The sequence below is a fragment of the Anoplopoma fimbria genome, chromosome 13 (assembly GCF_027596085.1).
Source record: "Anoplopoma fimbria isolate UVic2021 breed Golden Eagle Sablefish chromosome 13, Afim_UVic_2022, whole genome shotgun sequence".
NCBI classification, from domain to species: Eukaryota; Metazoa; Chordata; class Actinopteri; order Perciformes; family Anoplopomatidae; genus Anoplopoma; species Anoplopoma fimbria.
In genome coordinates, this window is record NC_072461.1 from 5,575,165 (window position 1) to 5,594,004 (window position 18,840).

Below are 18,840 nucleotides of genomic sequence, written 5' to 3' on the forward strand. Positions count from 1 at the left end.
TTGTGTAGAAGAATGTAATTAATTTAAATTTGGGGAAATTATCAGCAGAGGGCCTGGCCCAATAACATGCCTATAGTATGGCAAAACTCAATAAAACCTGCATAATATATATATATTATAATACTGTTAACATTTAAGAGAAAACAAGATGATTTCATAGAGCCAAACATTTTCTTACATAGTAGTATTTAGCTCATGCAGATGTTTTTATTTTTTTTATTTTTGGGGTTTAGAAATATCTGTGTCAGAGAGTTCTCCCACCACCCCAATACTTTGGTGCTGGATATATTGTGTTTGTCCATTTTTATAATAACAATGAAAAAAGTAATGTCCTGTTTACACTGCTGAATAGTTCCAATTATAACTGCTTGCTGCAAGGTTCATGCATTATCCAATGTTACAAGGACACTGTTTCTGGAAGGACACACTGCTTTTTATTCATTTCAACATAGTTACGTAAGACTCTTAGCACTACAAACAATTGCAATTCACCTCCATTGTATTGGGCGTGGCAGTAAACTGTTCAGAAACAGCAATCTCAAAAACAGAGAAAATAAAACCAGTAGCCAGATAGCTTGGCTTAATACCACAAGGGGTAAGGGAAGAAATGTGGTCTTTAATAATTTGGGTGAATCAACTCTTTCCAGTTTCTACAAGACCCGAGCTTTAGGACACCGTTTGGCTCATGTATTCTATCACATGCATCCATTCTAGCCTCTCCCCGATCAATAACAGTCAATAAGAATTAGGCCCCCTGCGGTGAGCTACAGTATTTCTAAGAGTCAACCTCCTCCCTGTCCTCTGTCTTCCTCACAGTCAATAACTGGCTAGCAAAAATCACATAGCTACATTGACTCGCCTCAGCAACATTTGCAAGCTAAAATCATGTGGTTTAGCTCATAAAGATCTAACCTTTAGTTGGCTGTTTTCTCACACAGACAATAGAAAAATCTGTTTTCTCTGTATTATAAAAGATACATAATAGCACTGCAATTTACTAAGGCGTGACCCCTGCATTTGGTAAGTGAAAGGGTGCTGTTACAGTTTGAGTTGTACTGTTTTTATCTGTTACCTTCTCCCACCCATGTGAATCCATCATGGGTCAATAATGAGCTCCATCTGCCGAATCGATAATACTGCTAGGGATTAGTTCCCCTTTGACACAAAGTGGGCTAAAAAAAAAAATCACTCTTCATTCTGTATGGGCTTTATTCCCAGTCAATAAATATCTTCAGCAACATGAGTTCAGAATATTACTAGATAATGTCTTACACAGGAAAACACAGACATTGTCATATCTATTTACATATTTAACAATTAGGAATTTGGGTCTTCTTTTAAATTTACTAATGAAAAATGACTAATATATATTAAATACTGATGGCGTTGACTATGTATAATATCACATTTATTCACAGTAGAAGAGCCTGTAGTACTCTTTTGCTGTACTCTAATATACATTAGTTAGGGATTGCTTGGGGTTCCAATATTTTAATTCACTGTAAAAAAAAAAACATTTATTTGCTGCCCATGAGCTATGAACTACTGACTCCAGCTGAGGCTCAACTGAAGCACCACTGACTACACTTATCATCCTCTGATTGAATGTGTGTGCTACTCTGCTTTGATCTGTTTCATTCACTGATATTCTCATCTACTCAGAGACAGTCTATCTTAGTCTAACCTAACCGTCCACCTGACTTCTCTATTTGCCAGCTGAGTTTTTCCAAATATGAACATGATGAAAAGCAAACCAGACCAGAAGTGAAATCAATACAGCTTTATGCAGTTGATGCTCACCTTAACTGGTACCCTACAGTGCAGCCCTCCTGTCACTCTTTACTAAAGAATCATCCCACCTGGGTGTAATCTGTCTTCTCCAGACCCCCGGTAGAGGACATCCAGACAGTGCTGAGCCCAGTGGTGAGTTGTGGACCTCCAGGAGCCCTACTGACCAGACCAGTGATCCTCACCATCCACCACTGTGCTGATAATGTCCAGGAAGACTGGCTCATACAGCTGAAGAACCAACTGGCCATGGGAGAGTGGGAGGTGAGTTTTTAAACTTCTTGGTCGGTTTTTAACTGAACTATGTTTAATGTGCAACTTTTGAATTCCACAGTTTTAACCTCCAGAAAGAACAACTGTCACTTTGCTGACCAAAAAATGGTGATGAAAGAGATGCATTCAGATGCACACACATTTACACATACAACAGCTTAGTAATCCAATGTATTTAATACATTTTAAACAAATAAACACATGCAAAGCCATATCATTAATACACAGACATATACCAAGTATGACTAAACACACATATGTGTGTACATATGTATTATCGTCTTATCCCAGAAGAATAGCCTCAATTCACATACACGCATGCAGTGAGGGAGTGAGAGGAAAAAAAATTAAAGGATAGAAAATTCAGTAAACACAAAGTGCCTACAGGCTAGTAGAAAGCAGGGGGTTGAAGACTCCTATCAGAAGCAATTTGTTATGCTCCTGCCATCCTCCTCTTCTCTCATCTTTCTTCTTATGTTTCCATCCCTCCTTTTTTTCTACCCTTCTCTCTCTCCCTCCTCCCATGTCTCTCAGCATGAAGTCTCTACCTCAGCAATCTCTTTCTGTGTGTGCGTGACTGCATTTGATGCGAGCTTTTCTGTCTCCGTGTCCGTGCGTGTGTACGGGTGTGTATCCTTGTGTGTGGGTGTGGGTGATAAGGCTGTCTTGCAGCATCACTGTGTCTACAAGGCCCCCGTATGCTGCCTTCTGTTGCTTATCACAGCTCAACACAATGTCTCTGCACAATTAGCCATGCATAAGATGCTGTGTGTGTATTTTTGTTGTGTGTGTATGTGAGAGAGAAGGAGGGAGGGAGATAGAGAGAGAGAAAGAAGGGGTTGGGTGCAGAGTGGGTAAAGATGAGAAAAATGAAAAGTGGAATTTCATCAGGAAGTCGATTTGTTTTTCTCTTATTGCAGTAGAACATCCATTTCCCATCAGAAACTTTTTTCCAAAACAGGGAGAGGAAGGTAATTGAATTCCCCTCACATCAGGGGGGAGCAGCTACGGTTGTGATTACCAGTAATAACAGATTCATACCATATTGCTTTCCTACCTCTTTGTATTGATTTGGCTTGCTCATCTGTAGGAACAAAACTCAATATGTGTATCACACATGTGCGTGTAGTACAGATCCATGCTGCACCAAATTTGTATCCACAGATGTGTACACACAATTACCCACACACGCAAACTTGAATATGTGCACGACTAATTGATATTTCTGCCCTTATATGAAAAGGAGCAGTGCATTCTCACTGAATTCTAGGAGCCATATAGATTTACCATAGCTCTGGCTGAGACAGAGAGCTGGAGAAATGATATGAGCAACAGCTAGCAGATAATCACAGTGGGATTGGACATACTTCACACAGCAGCTCCAAACAAGTTTTCTTATTCTCCTAATGGACACCTTGATATACTTTAAGAAGTCATATTATGAACTACTAGACATGCATTACATTTCAATTCAGTGTCTCGACAAGAATAAGGTAAAATACACAATGTGGCGAATCAAAGTAATATAGTAACTGATTTTTTAAGATGAATTACTGGACTAATAAGAAGAGTCGCACATGGTTCATGTTTTTTTTTTTTAAAGATCCACAAACTAAAAGATGATTCAAACTCAACAATTGCATTTCGGCTTTCTTTTGCTGAACGATTCTTTCTATATAGGGAGCACATCTCTACAAACCATCAGTAATGGCATTGCGTTGACAAATACCTGTTTATAACAACAGAGGAATTCATCGTTTGAAAACCACAGCCTATTTATTCAGGGGTTGTTTGCATTAGTGGAAATGGCTCCAAATGCAGGTCCAGTTGTGTTATGTTACCAGACAGAATGTGGCTTAATCCCACAAATAAAGACAGTATTCAAATAATGCCCAGGTCTCACTAAAAGCAGTCTGCAGGACAAATAAAGGCTGTTCCCAAAAAGGGGACATTTATTTGTGCATTGAGAATATTTACATTTCCACAGCTTCTCTATTAGCACAAGAACATACTTATGTCAAACTCATCACTATGCTGATGATCGTGTGTTGTTTGAACAGAAATCCTGTTGTCACAAAGGTAGGGAATTATGCACCTCATTAAATGTGAAACAAGTCCAGGAAATGGTGAGTTTGACAGCAAAAGGAAATCGATCAAAATACAGGCAGGCTACTTACACATATATTATCATGAATACTAGGAAATACTAAGACTTGTTTTTGAAAGGTTGAAAGGTAGTCTGTCTTGAATAAAGCTCAAGATATCTCTTCAGTTAAGATGAGTGAAGGCTCACATGGTAAATTTACAATATGCCAGTCTCAGCCACACATCATGGACCCAGCATGACACTCTGGAAGTCTGAAAATGTCTGTGACTTTTTGTGTGACTTTGTGTGTGTGTGTGTGTGTGTGTGTGTGTGTGTGTGTGTGTGTGTGTGTGTGTGTGTATGTTTGTGTGTGATTCTTACAGGACGTGGTTGTTGTAGGAGAGGAAAACTTCACCACCCCCTGCTATGTGCAGATGGACTTGGAGGCGTGTCACATCTTAACAGAGACACTGGGGACTTACTGCCTGGTGGGCCAGTCAATCTGCAAGGCAGCCGCCAAGAGGCTCAAACTTGCTGTGTTTGGACCCGTTTCCTGCACAACTTTGGACTATCACATCAGGGTCTATTGTCTGGACGACACACAGGATGCACTCAAGGTAAAGTATTGGAATAAATCCAATATTTATTTTGATCAGTAGCTTTTTAACAGATTTCCTATCTTGAATTAACCTATATGAACACACATATACACATGATGGATATACAATTATAACAATATATATTTTAATTACATATATGAACAATTGCCAAGTTTTTTCCAATGTCTTGACAATAGTCAAGACAGTGAAAGTAAAAAAGATATGTGTGATATTTTAAGCTGATTGCTTTGTTGTGTTCTTTGGTCCTCTGAGGGATTTTTTTCTCTTTCTTGTACCACCAATGCTTAAACAGATCCCTGGTACTTTGCATTAGAAATAAAAAATATCATAACTTGAATAGGAGTGATTATCTAGAGTCACAAAAATAAGTTTTTTCACCTCTAGTTTTCTGGAGGTGAGCTGAGAAGCAGTAAACAAAACAGGGTCAAGCAATGTCAGAATAACAAGGCTTGAGAATTTAAACAAATTCAAAGCACTGGAGGGACCATCTGATACGGGAGATTAACATTGGTAATTTATGCATGCAATGATAAGTCAAGTGTCAGTGTGGCACACAGCCATGTACACACTCACACGAACATCAACTCACAGTTTTACCATTTCAAACAAGCAATTGTAGCTTGAAAATAAAGCTCAGAGGTTGACTTTTTAATGATGGAGACTGTGTGTAGTATAATTGATCTGTTGCGTTTTAAAGGGGAAGTCTCTGCTGTATATCTACTGTAGAGCTGACGAGTAGGAAGATGATGGGAAGGAACAATTGATTATTTTCAAAAGGTTGCAGGAGGCATCAGAAGTCATACTGATAACTTATTCTTCTATCAGTTAGTTGTAGTGTGTGTGCGCATTTTTCTTTAATTCTTTTAATTGTATGTGTGCAGTTCATGAGTATATTGATGTTATGGACATGTGTGTGTTTAACATTATGCATCTCTAGGGCACACATATTTTCTTAGTACTCTCTTGGTGTGGGCTTACTTGATATACATAAGTCAATTTGAGAAGTATGAGCAAAAATCCCCACAGGACTGTGTGTGCAATGTATTATTAAAACGGCTGCAGCACAGCAAAGTAAAATATGTTGCTTCCTTTGGTTCACAAAATGGACAAAGACATCAAATGGGCAGTATTAATTTTAAAGTAACTGATTTAACTACACACATTTCAGATACTGAATTAAAACAAAAATCTGTCCTGAGATGGTGATGGTGGTAGTATTAGGAGTGCACAAGAAAAATCAGGATTGTTGTCTTGTCATACTTGCAGAAAGATAAGGGTGATGGAAAAGACAAAACTGCACTGCTAATCTTAGATAATCAGTCAATTACTTCTCTGGGTATTATTTTCAAAAGTAATATGATGTATTGAGGTCATCTTCAACATCAATAGATGTTATTTAATTTTACTGTTGTACATTAAAGATATTATTTCCCACATCTCACAACAGCAGTACTTTGACTGGTGGTGCATTATTAATCAAGCTTTTTATTGAGCATCCTAATGTCTCTCTTCAGTTGAGTGCAGTTAGCAGAGCTAAGCTTTGCTTAAATTCAGGGAATACAACTACAGAGCTCTTAACGAAAACGTTCATGTGTTTCAATTGTTCATGGTGCTGTGTACTTCAAGGCAACATTCAAGACGGCATTGTCTGCAGTTACTATGAAAGATAATTAAAGGTTTCTGTAATCTCTAATGCTGTATGAAACATGAATTGCTCAGTTGCCAATATAGAAGCAAAGTTGAGGAGGAAATCTTGATTTTGTATTTTCTTCTTTTTTCTTTGTGGTGTTTTGTGTAGGAGGTTCTTCAGATGGAGACCCAGATGGGAGGGAAGCTTCTGGATGAGCCAAAGACCCTGAACTTTAAAGACAGCACACACAATCTGAGACTGTCCATCCACGATGTGCCACACACACAATGGAAGAGCAAACTCCTCGCAAAGTATCAGGTGAGAGGGATATGCACATACATGAACACTTGAAGATACCCGTTACAATATACAGAGTGCAGTTAATTATCTTCACACCCACAGCAAATATCACAGTTTATAGTACTACTTACCTTTAGCCAAACAAGAATAAACTATAGTTAGCCTTTTTGTGAATGTACATTTTTACCACAAAGTAGCGTTGGTCTTCATTTTGTGCATTAAGCTTTGTTCCAGAGTGAAATATCTTTACAATGATTAAGTTTGATGAATTCCCATGAACAATCAGAATTACTAAGATAATAAGAATTGTTCCTGCCTACAATTTTGCTTTGCAACAACATGTATAATATTTATGCTTTTTCCAGGAGATCCCATTCTACCAGGTGTGGAGTGGAAGTCAGAGAACTCTTCACTGTACCTTTACCCTGGAGAGACTGAGCCCAGCCACCACAGAGATCAGCTGCAAACTGTGTGTACGGCAGGTGGAAGGGGAAGGACAGATCTTTCAGCTCAGCAACACATTAGAGGAGGTAAGTTTGTAGAAATCCACATGCACACAGCAAAACGGACACGCTGTTTATTGGCTGTGTACACAACAAAACTACAGTAGAACTTTATCTCACACTGGCTGAGGACATACTGAGGGATACAGCGATACATAGTAAAAATAAATTAAAACAGTCACACAGGCTAAAAGAGGCTCCTTCTACTAACTTCTCACTTCTTCTTCTAACTCCATTCCCACATATAAGATCCTAAAGTCATTAAGTTTTCTTCTATCCGTCAGACAGTCAGGGCTCCTGCTATGGTTCTGTGACTCTGTTCAATCATTCATACTGGGGCTAGAGGTCACATAACACGAGTGGAATAACTCGTCTTTGATTTTGCTAGTCCATGTAACCACAAAGTCACTGAATGTGTGTGTGTATCTGTGTCCGTGTGTGAACAGTTTTGGTCGAAGGTCAGTCAGTTCTTTTGGAATGTCAGTGCTTTGAATTCTCCCATGGTGTTCATGGGTGACAGCTTTGCACTCTAGAATATTTTTAACCCTTGTTTAACCAGGTAAGTTGATTTGGATTTTTGACTGCATATAGAGGAAGAGTTGTAGCAGCAGGGAGGGTTGCACATATTTTGTACTTCTCAAGCATTGGTGACCAAGAAAAATGAGAGTGAAAAGTGTAGATCCAGTCAAAGAAGTATGATGATTTGCCTTTGTCTGTGTCAACAGTGCAAAATCACACAGTAAAAGAAGGTATTGTCAAAATGTCTATCCTGCATTATTTCTTATACTTTCTCATTTGATCCTCTACATACTTAGTTTTGCCTTCTTCCAAATAAAAACAAAGGAAACAGCCTTATGTGGAGCAGTATTTTGTGAAGTGCTCAGTTGTAATCTATTTTAAATAGGCAATACCTAGTCTTACAATACTATAGTCACATGGGAAGTTTGGAAAGTAATGTCATTTGAGCCAATATCATCTCATTGTGGATGCATTGTATTAAAATGCTGTTACAACCTCAACCAACCAGTCGGCTGCATCCTGCAAGTTTGACATTAAAAAGTATAACAGGTTTAAAGCATTTATTATTTCATCAGAGAAACAGAGATGTCCCTTTGTATCAATCATTCAATCTACAGCAGCAGAGAGCTTTCTGCCGTAAATTGGGGCTAAGTAGCCACAGTAAATAGTAATCATTCACATCAACAGTGGCAGTTGTTGTTTCCTTCTGCCAAGCCACATTCATTAGGCTGCTGCCTCCTTTCAGCCCAGGAGTGGCAGATTAATGGGATGAAGGTTTAGAGAGAGACAGAGATCGACATCGAGAGCAGAGAATGAGTGCTTGGAAGCAGATCTTTATGTTTGGTTCACTCTTGTATTAATTAGTAGACTTATTTGTAATTGGTCACGCCGAAAGCAAGCTGCAGAGCGACCAGCAGAATCCTTACAAGAAGGATTAAGATAGAGACCTATTTGAAATAAAATATGATGACGTTATTCTTTGCAAAATTTGTTCCATAGATGCACATTATGATCCATATTTTACTTTTAAGGCTTCGTAGTATCTTGCCAATAGATTCATTCATGTTCTCCTCTGTCTCTACTGAATAAGTTATCCGTACACATCAATATGCAGAAACGTATCTCAATGAGTTAAACTTTTCAAAAAGTTGATGTAACTAGTAATTGTTTTCCTTTAACCAACAATTGACCAGCTTCTTTCGGTCTTCCCACACTTTCCAGGAGGTCCAGTGCATAGACACGTCCTTGATGGACCCAGCCAGTAATATCACAACCTTAGTGGGACCCAATGCCTTCCGCATTCCTTTATCCATCAGACAGAAGCTCTGTGGCAGTCTAGATGCACCACAGACCAGAGGCAACGACTGGAGGATGCTGGCACACAAACTCAACCTTGACAGGTGACACACACACACACACACACACACGACCACTGCTTATATCATTTATTTCCTCTTTCTGCTCATGCATTTTGCTTAGTTTTGAACATCATACAATCAGAAAAATTACTCTCCTCAAATAGAATGGAGGCTCATCAAGGTGGCCTGTCTCACTGCTTTAATACCAAAGTAGTTTTCAGCTCACTTTCTCAGTTCAGAGATTAATCATTCATCTTATTAAATTACTTATTTTATCTCATTAGGACTAAAAGATACAAGAGACATAATCACACTGACAAATAATCACGCTAATTGTATGTGACTGATGGTATTTTCTTACATATAACAAAATAGCCTAATCATCTGTACTCTAAAGTTTAGAGCACAGAGAGAATGGCTGATCTTAACAAAAGTTCACAACAAATATAACCACTCAATTTCAACTGACTTAAACCTGCATCCCTGTAGAGTTTTAGTAAACTCCCATGCACCTAAATAGAAAAGATACAATTGGCCATTTACATCTGACTAATTTACCAGCAGCTATTCAGAGGGTAATTGGGCATCATTGTCCCACTATGCAGCCAACTCATGATGGTGTGGCGACCAAATATTCCTGAACATTTGTAAAGATGGACAGCTAGCCAAATTGTTGTTTACTACCACATTTCCGCTAAGAGCTACTCTTCTAACGGAGCATTGAAATACTATCTTTTATCCTTTCTGCTCTTGTAACTGCCACGTCATGTTTGTTTGAGTTCAAAGTATGACTCATGCAATGCCGTTATAGCCATCTCTCCTGGAACAACTTTGTGCATATATAAACAGTGACACCTGAGCTGTACAAACTTTCGCACAAACAAACAAACTTATAATTGTGAATGTTTTAGCCTATTGTACCGAGAAAACTAGAGAACAAAATGGTGGAAACTTGCTTTCACAAATAGGTGAATCTCAGCCATGGAGTTCTCTTAACAGCGGGATACAACTTATCACATACTTGGGGCAGATGGAGGCTGAGACTGAAGTGAGAAAGAAAGAAACAGAGTAATAAAGAAATTTATGAAAATAGCTTGTTGGATATTTGAGAGGAAAAAAAACTGTAGGAGTAGAGACAGACAGTCAGTCCCTGGTTTTGTTTAAACAGTACCAGAGTGTGCCCACAGTACAATCACAGGATTTGCAGAGGAACAGAGAGTCTACTTTTATCCCCAAAGGACTCAATTGTGATGGCTTTTTCACTTTAAAGCAGCAGTGAGATCTTTGTCACTGATGGTTCAGCGTCAGACTTTTCCTCCGCAACCATTGTGTACTTGACTGTCGACATCTTTGGAAATTACTGTACCTATGATTACTGCTCTCCCTGTGGACTTGTTGGCACATTTTTGGGCTTAAATTCCAACTTTAGAATGCGTCTATTTTGTATCAGTTTCTCATTTTATATCATTAATTGTATTTATTAAAAATAGTTGAATTGAACATACATGAAAGCACATTTCCTAAAAAGAACTCACCTGTCACATTTAATCAATAAAAAGCCCTGCACTCAGTCATCGTCTTTTTACATAGTACTTTTACCATGTGCTGAATTGACATATCAGGTGATTTCATTATGTTTGCACAAAATTTTGAGAGATAAAAGTCCTCAAGAGAGCAGTTACATCAGGTAAAATGAATCCACGCTCATTACATTTAATTTCTAATTAATACTAGTAGAAATGGTTCACTTTTAATTTATCAGAACAGTTTATTATATATAATTGTATTGTTATTTTATTGTATTAATATAAAGTAGATATTTTTCTATTTTCATTTGTATTCAATGAGTATCCTCTCAGCAGTTTGAGATTTGGGATTTGAGATTCCTCCTGTTGTGATTGGTTGTTGCAGCCTGTGGCTTTAGTATAATGTTAGTTCATATTTTGAACTTGATGCCTGAAGAGCTCCAGGACCAGAACATTGCATCTCTGAGAACATTTGCACAGACAGGGTGAGTTCACATTACACATTTTCTGTCAGAAGATATTTACCATTTCTTTTGTCCCTCTGCTCTCCTTGATCTCTCCAGGTACCTGAACTACTTTGCCACTAAGTCCAGTCCGACAGGTGTGATCCTGGATCTCTGGGAGGCCCAGCACTTCCCGGATGGAGACCTAAATGAATTGGCCGCTGTGCTGGAAGAGATGGGTCGCCATGACGGTAGCCTCGCCTCCATGACAACGGAACACTGCTGAAGCATCGTGGTTACCATGACAATGACAGAACTCTGGAGACGATTACATGCAAATTCTTTACGGTTGATGCTGCAGCAAGGGCAATGAATGAATTCGATGTGAGCAAAGGCAGTTGTCGCCATGGTGATTGAGCAGCGGTTAAATACCATGGTAATCGTGCAGCGTTAGAGCAACGTTGCAGTGTGCTGTGTGATGGAAGGAGACATAACCCAAACCACAACACAAACACAGTCTATCAGGAACAAACAAAACATACACACACCTAAAAAAAGACCTTTTCTGGTGTAATACTAGTTGTTTTCTTGTTGTTACTTTATACTGAACAAAGAAAAGCAGAGAAAAGAAGCTACAGAGGTACTGACCCTGACAACCTCTATAGGAATGGAACAGAATCATAAAGGGAGAGAGGCTAAACTGATTGCAAACGAGTGGGAGAAGTTAGAGTGAGGAAAAAGGAGTGAGTCAGAGACAAGACTCTTAAGGAAGACACGAGTAAACAAAGGGAGAGGATAAGCTGATTACAAAAGGGAGGGAGGACATAAACATAAACTGATGGAAGATGCCACAGGTGATCATCTGTACGAACAGGATGTAAAAAAGATAATGAGAGAGGGGAGATAAAGAAGTGATCCCTCACTTGCGAGCCTTGGCTGTACGTGTTTTGCCAGTACAGTTTCTTGTCTTTATATCGTTTCCTAGGGAAAGCTCTATGTATTCTGCTGTCCATATTTGTGGATCGTTTCTAGCTAACAGAATTTGCTACACAGTGACTGTCAATCAAGGCTCCTGACAAGAAACAAGACCAAGACCACAGATTTCCCATTTTTAGCTGACTTCATAAGTGACTTTTAAATTTGTGTTGTATTAAGTATCAAGTTTGTGGCTTTCCTCCAAAATGCATGCAGATATTAAATCCTCCAGATCACAGGAAGTCGAGAAGTACTAAGTCAAAGGCAACTGAACTTGCTGTCCACTTGACTTTAACTTGTGCCTCTGACTTTCTAAAAAGGACAGTCCAAAGATGACAACACTCCTGATGGATTCAATTAAACACCTATTTCTTGTTTTCAGTTTTTTTGCCAGTATATGATTTTGACGAACTTGTAAAACTGTCTGTTTAGAGGTATATTCAAGATTTCACCTATGATAAACAGGGCAAAGATGCAGACTGTCAGCTATTCATTCTCATATATAGGATATTTTATGTTTGTTTTATTGGAGTTAGCATTTGCTCATTTTAAAATTGTATACTTTTGTTGAGGTAAATTAAGAAAAAGCAAAACAAATTTTGCAGTTGTTGGTGCACTCACCCAGATCTTCAAGCTACAAACGCATTCCTTAACTAAAATCAAGTTTTAACTTGTGTTGCTGCTGCTCCATTCCTCCCCAAAGAGGAGTAGTTTGGACAAAGTTGTAGTGCAGATGCAGGTTGGGGAATTCCAGCCATGGCTACCACATCTGGTTGATCACAACCTCAGTTCCAGGAGTGTCTCTGATAGATTGTCACGGCTTGTTTCTGGCCAGGGTCCAACTCAGAGAAAACTGAAAGGAAGCAAAAGGGATGAACTAAAAAGATAAAACACTAGTGTTTTTAAATACAGTAATATACAAACTACCATAGTATTATGTGATAGTGAGTTGAATACAGCTGATATCATTCATTACCGCTAAATGTATGCCATTTACTGATTTTATCAATCATATTTAATTTACTTAAATATATCTAGCCTACAGATACTTCATATTTTGTCATATAATTGGTTCTCATTACAGGATGACAGTTGTGTCTGCCGTCAGGCCACATGTGATTTCAATTGTGGTCACCACCATGACTTGGTCATGGTCACTAGCACCATCCAGTGGCTTTTAGAGAATAACAGCATTTACATTTTTTGATTGTCTGAAATGTGTAAATACATTTTATCATGTTCATTCTAATGACCTTTTAATATCATGATATTTTTTGTTCAGTGGTCGTTATTGTGTTATATACATTCACATTATTTTCTTTGCCATATTTATGTTTTTATAGGTGTGAACTGTATGTAACACATCAGTCAGTTGCCCTTTATCTAAAACAATGTTCTGTCAGCAACTCACATTCCAACTCGTGGTGTATTTGTTGAAAAAGTTGCAATTTAGAGCTAAATCTCAAGATACCAACTCAAGGGGCCGACTGTAAAATAAAGTGTAATATATTTGTGTTTTGCAGAACATATTGTGAAGCATTGCTGGCTTTCAAATGTATGCGTAGACACAGGTCAACAGTGTCTAACTAAAAGGTGAGACTCCAACAAGCCAGCATTGAGGGAGGAAAAACAGCTTTATTTTTAGTGACTTTTGAATAGTTGTCAGATGACGCTGGGGACAGGAACTCTGTTCAACGTGTAGAGGACAAAATTAACCTTAAGTTTAGAGGGAATACATGTAAAATATTGAAAATCTGGAGTTAAGATATTTCTGCTACGAACTATGGAGAGACGCCATATGAGACGGAACATCAGGTATGAAGGAGATACTGAGGAGGATATTGTAAAGGAACCGAGTAGGCAAAGGCTAAGTTGAAACTGGTACAAAAGGTCAGCTCTTTACCTCTTTGTGACAGTTGTCATATTGCGGCTGTCCACACAAAAAAAACTTTGAGACAATAATTTGATACATTGGGTTGCCATAAAAATGGGAGTAAAAAAATCTGACCTCTTGTATCATTGTAAAACCAAACATAGAAGGCATGTGGGCCTCAAGATGAATCTTTTCATTTCGGATGGCCTTATTAACCAAATTTGGAAAGGTGTATGGTCAAATGATTGAGTGGATGTTTTGTATGTTTTCAATGTAACCACAGCTTTTTATAAGTTTTGAGGATTAAAGCCTAAAACATCAAGTCATCAGTTCAGTATGTTTCAGAACAAAATGTCAACCCAAAGTTAATCACAGTGTCTCATTCATACAATGTGATCATCGACATCTCTTATCAACTCAAATGCAGAATACAAAACCCAATAATAACTGATAAAATGTGTGTAAGTAGAGGATATATTAGGAAATGTACGTTAGAAGTTACAGTGTAACCAACATTTGATCCTTGGCATGTTGTGAGTCTACAGTTTACCAGCAGGACAGACTTTTTGTTAATGGAGTAGAGTTTTCATATGAGGATAGCAAACGTCAGGCAAGATGGTTATCCTTTGCGATGTGAAAATGAAGAAAGTAGTGTTAAGATATCAAAGTATGTAAAAATATTTTTTATCCACAATATGTACAGTTGTGTACTGTCAGCTATATTTGGCAAATTTGAGAATATAAAAAATAGCAGTACAGTTAGAGTTTGTATGTTTCTTTCTTTTTTGTAAAAGCAGTGTCTACTATGCAAACTTGGCATTGGTTATCATGATAGCAGTCTATAACTAGAGCTGTGCTTGTAAGTGCATTTTTATTTTACTATCAGGGGTGATTTGATTTGGTTAATGTGGGGTAGTGATGGTCCACTTTTGCTAATTCTGGCACGCTTCATGAATCTTGCTCAATCTTGCTGAATGCTCGCCTCTCTATCTCCTCTAACTGTTTTCTGTACAAAGTGTAAGAAAGAATTTTTAAGACAATTAATAAATTATATTTATAAGCAATGCTGAAAATGTGTAGTGCCTATGGTGGCTTATTTCTACAGAAATATTTCAGAAAATGGATTCCAACTTTAATTTCTCTCATATGACAGTAATATTGCAGCACGCTTTTGAGGTCCGAAATGTAGGGATGGGATTAGTGAAATAGTCCCTTTTGAGAATGTCTGATTCCTTGGAATCGCATGCCTCTGAGACAATTGGTATTTCTTTTCAATGCTTTTGACAATTTTGCATGCAAAATGACACAAGGCCATACACACTCTGTATTAAGTTTGGGACCAGAGCCATGCCAGAGAGGAAAAGAAAATGCTAAAAGACGTGGCAATACTTAACCTAAGGGGACAAACCCTATTTTTTCCCTGAGAATGCTATACTGTGAACAACAAATCCGTGTTGAAATTGGATGGAGGGGAAAAATGAAGGCAAGCTGTGTGCTATTTGTGAAAAAATCAGCGGTGGAATTGAAATGTCTTTATTCATGAAAATAAATCACAAACGACAGTTGAATTTAGAGATTATGAAGCCTGTTAGGCTATTCCTTGCAGCTGTAAAAGTAATATTTATAGAAGAATTGTGAACTTTAATAAAACAATTTTGGAACGTGTACTAACCACTGCATTTGCAGAAATATTTGAATCCAAGTAGTACATTCTTTTAACTCTCTTGCCATAGAGGATGCGACTTTACATGGCAGATCAATAGGTTAATTCTATTTTAACATGTCAGAATTAAATCCCTATTTCAGTAACATGAATGGCACCACTAAAAAAGCCAGGCATGTGAAAAAAACCACTTATTTATTAACTTAAATGTTAAAAAATAATTTGAAATACAACATCAGCATACTGTCAATATAAAAAACAAATAGTATAAGTATATGCCTAGTTATCAGACCAAAAAATGAAGAAGAGATGCTTTTGTGACGGACTTCCTTCTTCTTTTTCTGCATTCCTGTGGTCGGGTCACCTATAGTGTGTCGTCGCCCCTCCTCCAACTACATGTCTGCAAATCTCTGCGCAGGGAAGGACACAACCACTGGTCCTTTTACTGAGATGAAGAGCAGACTATTTAGCGGGATCAGGTTTACGTTAGTCTACACGCTGTGTCTTCTCTATATTCATACAAGCGGTGAAATTTAAAGTCAAGTTGTTATTTAATTGTTGTTTGCACTATAGACTGTTCTAGTGTTGCAATCTGTCAATAACTAGTATGTCAAAAAAAGTCATAGTATAGCAAGACATAAAAAGTCAAAGTAAAGTATGTGCTAATAAATCATAAAACAGTATGTTAAAAATGTCATAGCACATCAAAAAAGTCAGACAAAAGTCATGAAAGTATGTCCAATTTTTTTTTATTGTCATAGAATAACTCATACTATGAAAAAGTAAGAGTATTCATGAAAAAGGTCATAGTATAGTATGTCGGAAAATGTTGTGAGAAAGTGGAAGTAGAGTATTTGGAAATATGATGTGAAAAAGTAAAATACATTACTTCAAAAGAGTCATTGTATAGGCCGGAAAATATCATGAAAAGTCAATGTATAGTACGTCAAAAAAATATCATGAAAAAGTCAGTAAATTTTGTCAAAACATATCATGAAAAAGTCATAGTATAGAAAATAAAAAAAGTCATAATATAGAAAATAAAAAAAGTCATAGTATAGTATATTGATTAAATTATGTTAAAAAGTCAGAGAACAGTATGTTGAAAAAATGTCTTAAATAATTAATAGTATAATATGGCAAAAAATATTGTATGTCGAAAAATGTCATGAAAACAGTCATAGTATAGTATGTCGAAAAAAAATTATGAAAAAAGTTCATAGTATAGTATGTCAAAAAATGTCATGTAAAAGTCATTTTATAGTGTTTAAAAAAGTCATGGTATAGTCAATCAAGATAATAATGTGAAAAAGTCAAATTATACTATTTCGAAAAAATGTCGTAAAGAAGTCACAGTATAGTATGGCAAAAATAGTGTAAAGATGTGATATTATAGAATGTCAAAAAATATCATGATAATCAAGATATATTATGTTGAAAGAAATCATAGTAAAGTATGTCAACAAAATTCATAGAATAGTATTTCAAAATATGCCATGAAAGAGTAATAGTATAGTATGTCATAAAATATGATGAAAAAGTCATGTATAATATGGTAAAAAAAAAAACATGAAAAAGATATAGTATAGATATGTCAAGAAAAGTCATAGTATAGTATGTTGAAAAAATTAAGTGAAAAGTATTTTTATGGTATGTTGAAAAATGTCTTAACAAAGTCACAGTATAGTACGGCTATTGTAAAGAAGTCAGATTATAGAATGTCAAAAAATGAAAACAGTCATAAAATATTACAAAAAATGTCATGAGTTAATGAGTTGATAAAAGTATAGTATAGCATGTCAAGAAAAGTCATAGTATAGTATGTTGAAAAGAGTCAGTAAAGTAGTAAAGTATGTCGTAAAACGTGATGAAAAAGTAATAGAACAGTTTGTCGAAAAATGTCCTGAAAACATATGGTATGTTAAAAAATCACAGTATAGTATGTCGAAATTGTCATGTAAACAGTCATAGTATAACATTTCGAAAATGTCATGAAAAAGCAAGATTATATTATCTCACAAAAAGTAATGTATAGTATGTCAAAATATATATTGAAAATGTCATAGAATAGTATGTCGAAAGAAATCACAGTATAGTATATAGAAAAATGTCCAGAAAAAGTCACATAATGTCAAAATATTGTAAAGAAAATAAGTGAAAATACAGTATATCAAATAAATGTATAGTAGTTTGTAGGAAAATATTTTAAAATAGTCACAGTACAATATTGAGAAAAAGTCACCAACAAGTCACGGTATTATATTCAATGAAAAAAAGTATTTGGTTAGTTGTTTTTTTTTAAATGGCATAAACGTGATAGTTTGTCCAATTAAGATTCATTATGTCATGCAGAAAAAAGTATAAGTCATGAAATGTCATGATTAAGTCATAGTATATTTTGTAAAAATGTAACTATGTTAGGCCTAGTAAGCGGAAAAATATCGTGAAAAAGTCATTGTATACTATGTCAAATAAAATTACAGTATAAAATGTCAAAAAAAGTAATGAAAAAGTCGAACTATGTCGGGAAAAAGTCTTAGTATAGTATGTCTTAAGATATCATGAAGTTAGTACATAGAATGTCTTAAATATATAAAATCACAAAAAGACATGGTATAGTAAGTCAAAGAAAATTACTAAAAAAAGTCACAATATAGTTATTCATAAAAAGCAATTAGTTAATATTTCATAAATAAGTCATTGTATGGTCAAAAGGTCAAAGCGTCACTCTATGTCATAAAAAAGTCACAATAAAGCATAGTATAGTATGTCATAAAAAGTCATAGAATATTAGTGTTTTTATGCAAATAACCACAAAAGATGGCAATAAAAATGAAACAGACACATTTAGATTATTTGACGGTTTACACTTACTTTGGGACAGTTCAAATTATTGTTTCAGAGTCGGTGGTATAAAAAAAAGTTAATGTGGAGCCTAATAAATTGCTAGGTGGAATGAATACATACAGGCAGTATGTATTCATTCCACCTAGCAATTTATTAGGAATCGATAAAGAATCGGATCGATACGATAAATTGATAATGGAATCGATATCATGCAATTTGTAGACCATGACTATATACATTTGAATATCAATGCTTTGATTTTATAACTTTTTTCTCTAAAATTCATATTTACAGGTTCCAAAATCAATAAGTAGTTGGATAAGGGTGAGGCATGTTGCTTTTTTTAACAAAGAAAATATGGAGAACATTAGAGGCGCCGCCAAGTAGTTGGTTAGAATGCACCTCAATCGGCCTCCACAAACTGTGCATCAGCCAT

At 36.4% G+C, this 18,840-nt stretch overlaps 1 protein-coding gene across 1 annotated transcript in view; it reads left to right on the plus strand.

Moving 5' to 3' along the window:
• Positions 1-13,181, plus strand: part of unc5ca (unc-5 netrin receptor Ca) — a 172,286-nt gene extending 159,105 nt beyond the window's left edge. The window contains exons 13-18 of the mRNA XM_054610704.1: positions 1,884-2,052; positions 4,531-4,764; positions 6,566-6,715; positions 7,063-7,227; positions 8,941-9,119; positions 11,167-13,181. Of these exons, the coding sequence (XP_054466679.1) occupies positions 1,884-2,052; positions 4,531-4,764; positions 6,566-6,715; positions 7,063-7,227; positions 8,941-9,119; positions 11,167-11,332 (1,063 nt within the window). The 3' untranslated portion in view covers positions 11,333-13,181. The remainder of the gene's footprint in view (positions 1-1,883; positions 2,053-4,530; positions 4,765-6,565; positions 6,716-7,062; positions 7,228-8,940; positions 9,120-11,166) is intronic.
• The last annotated feature ends 5,659 nt before the right edge of the window (positions 13,182-18,840 follow it).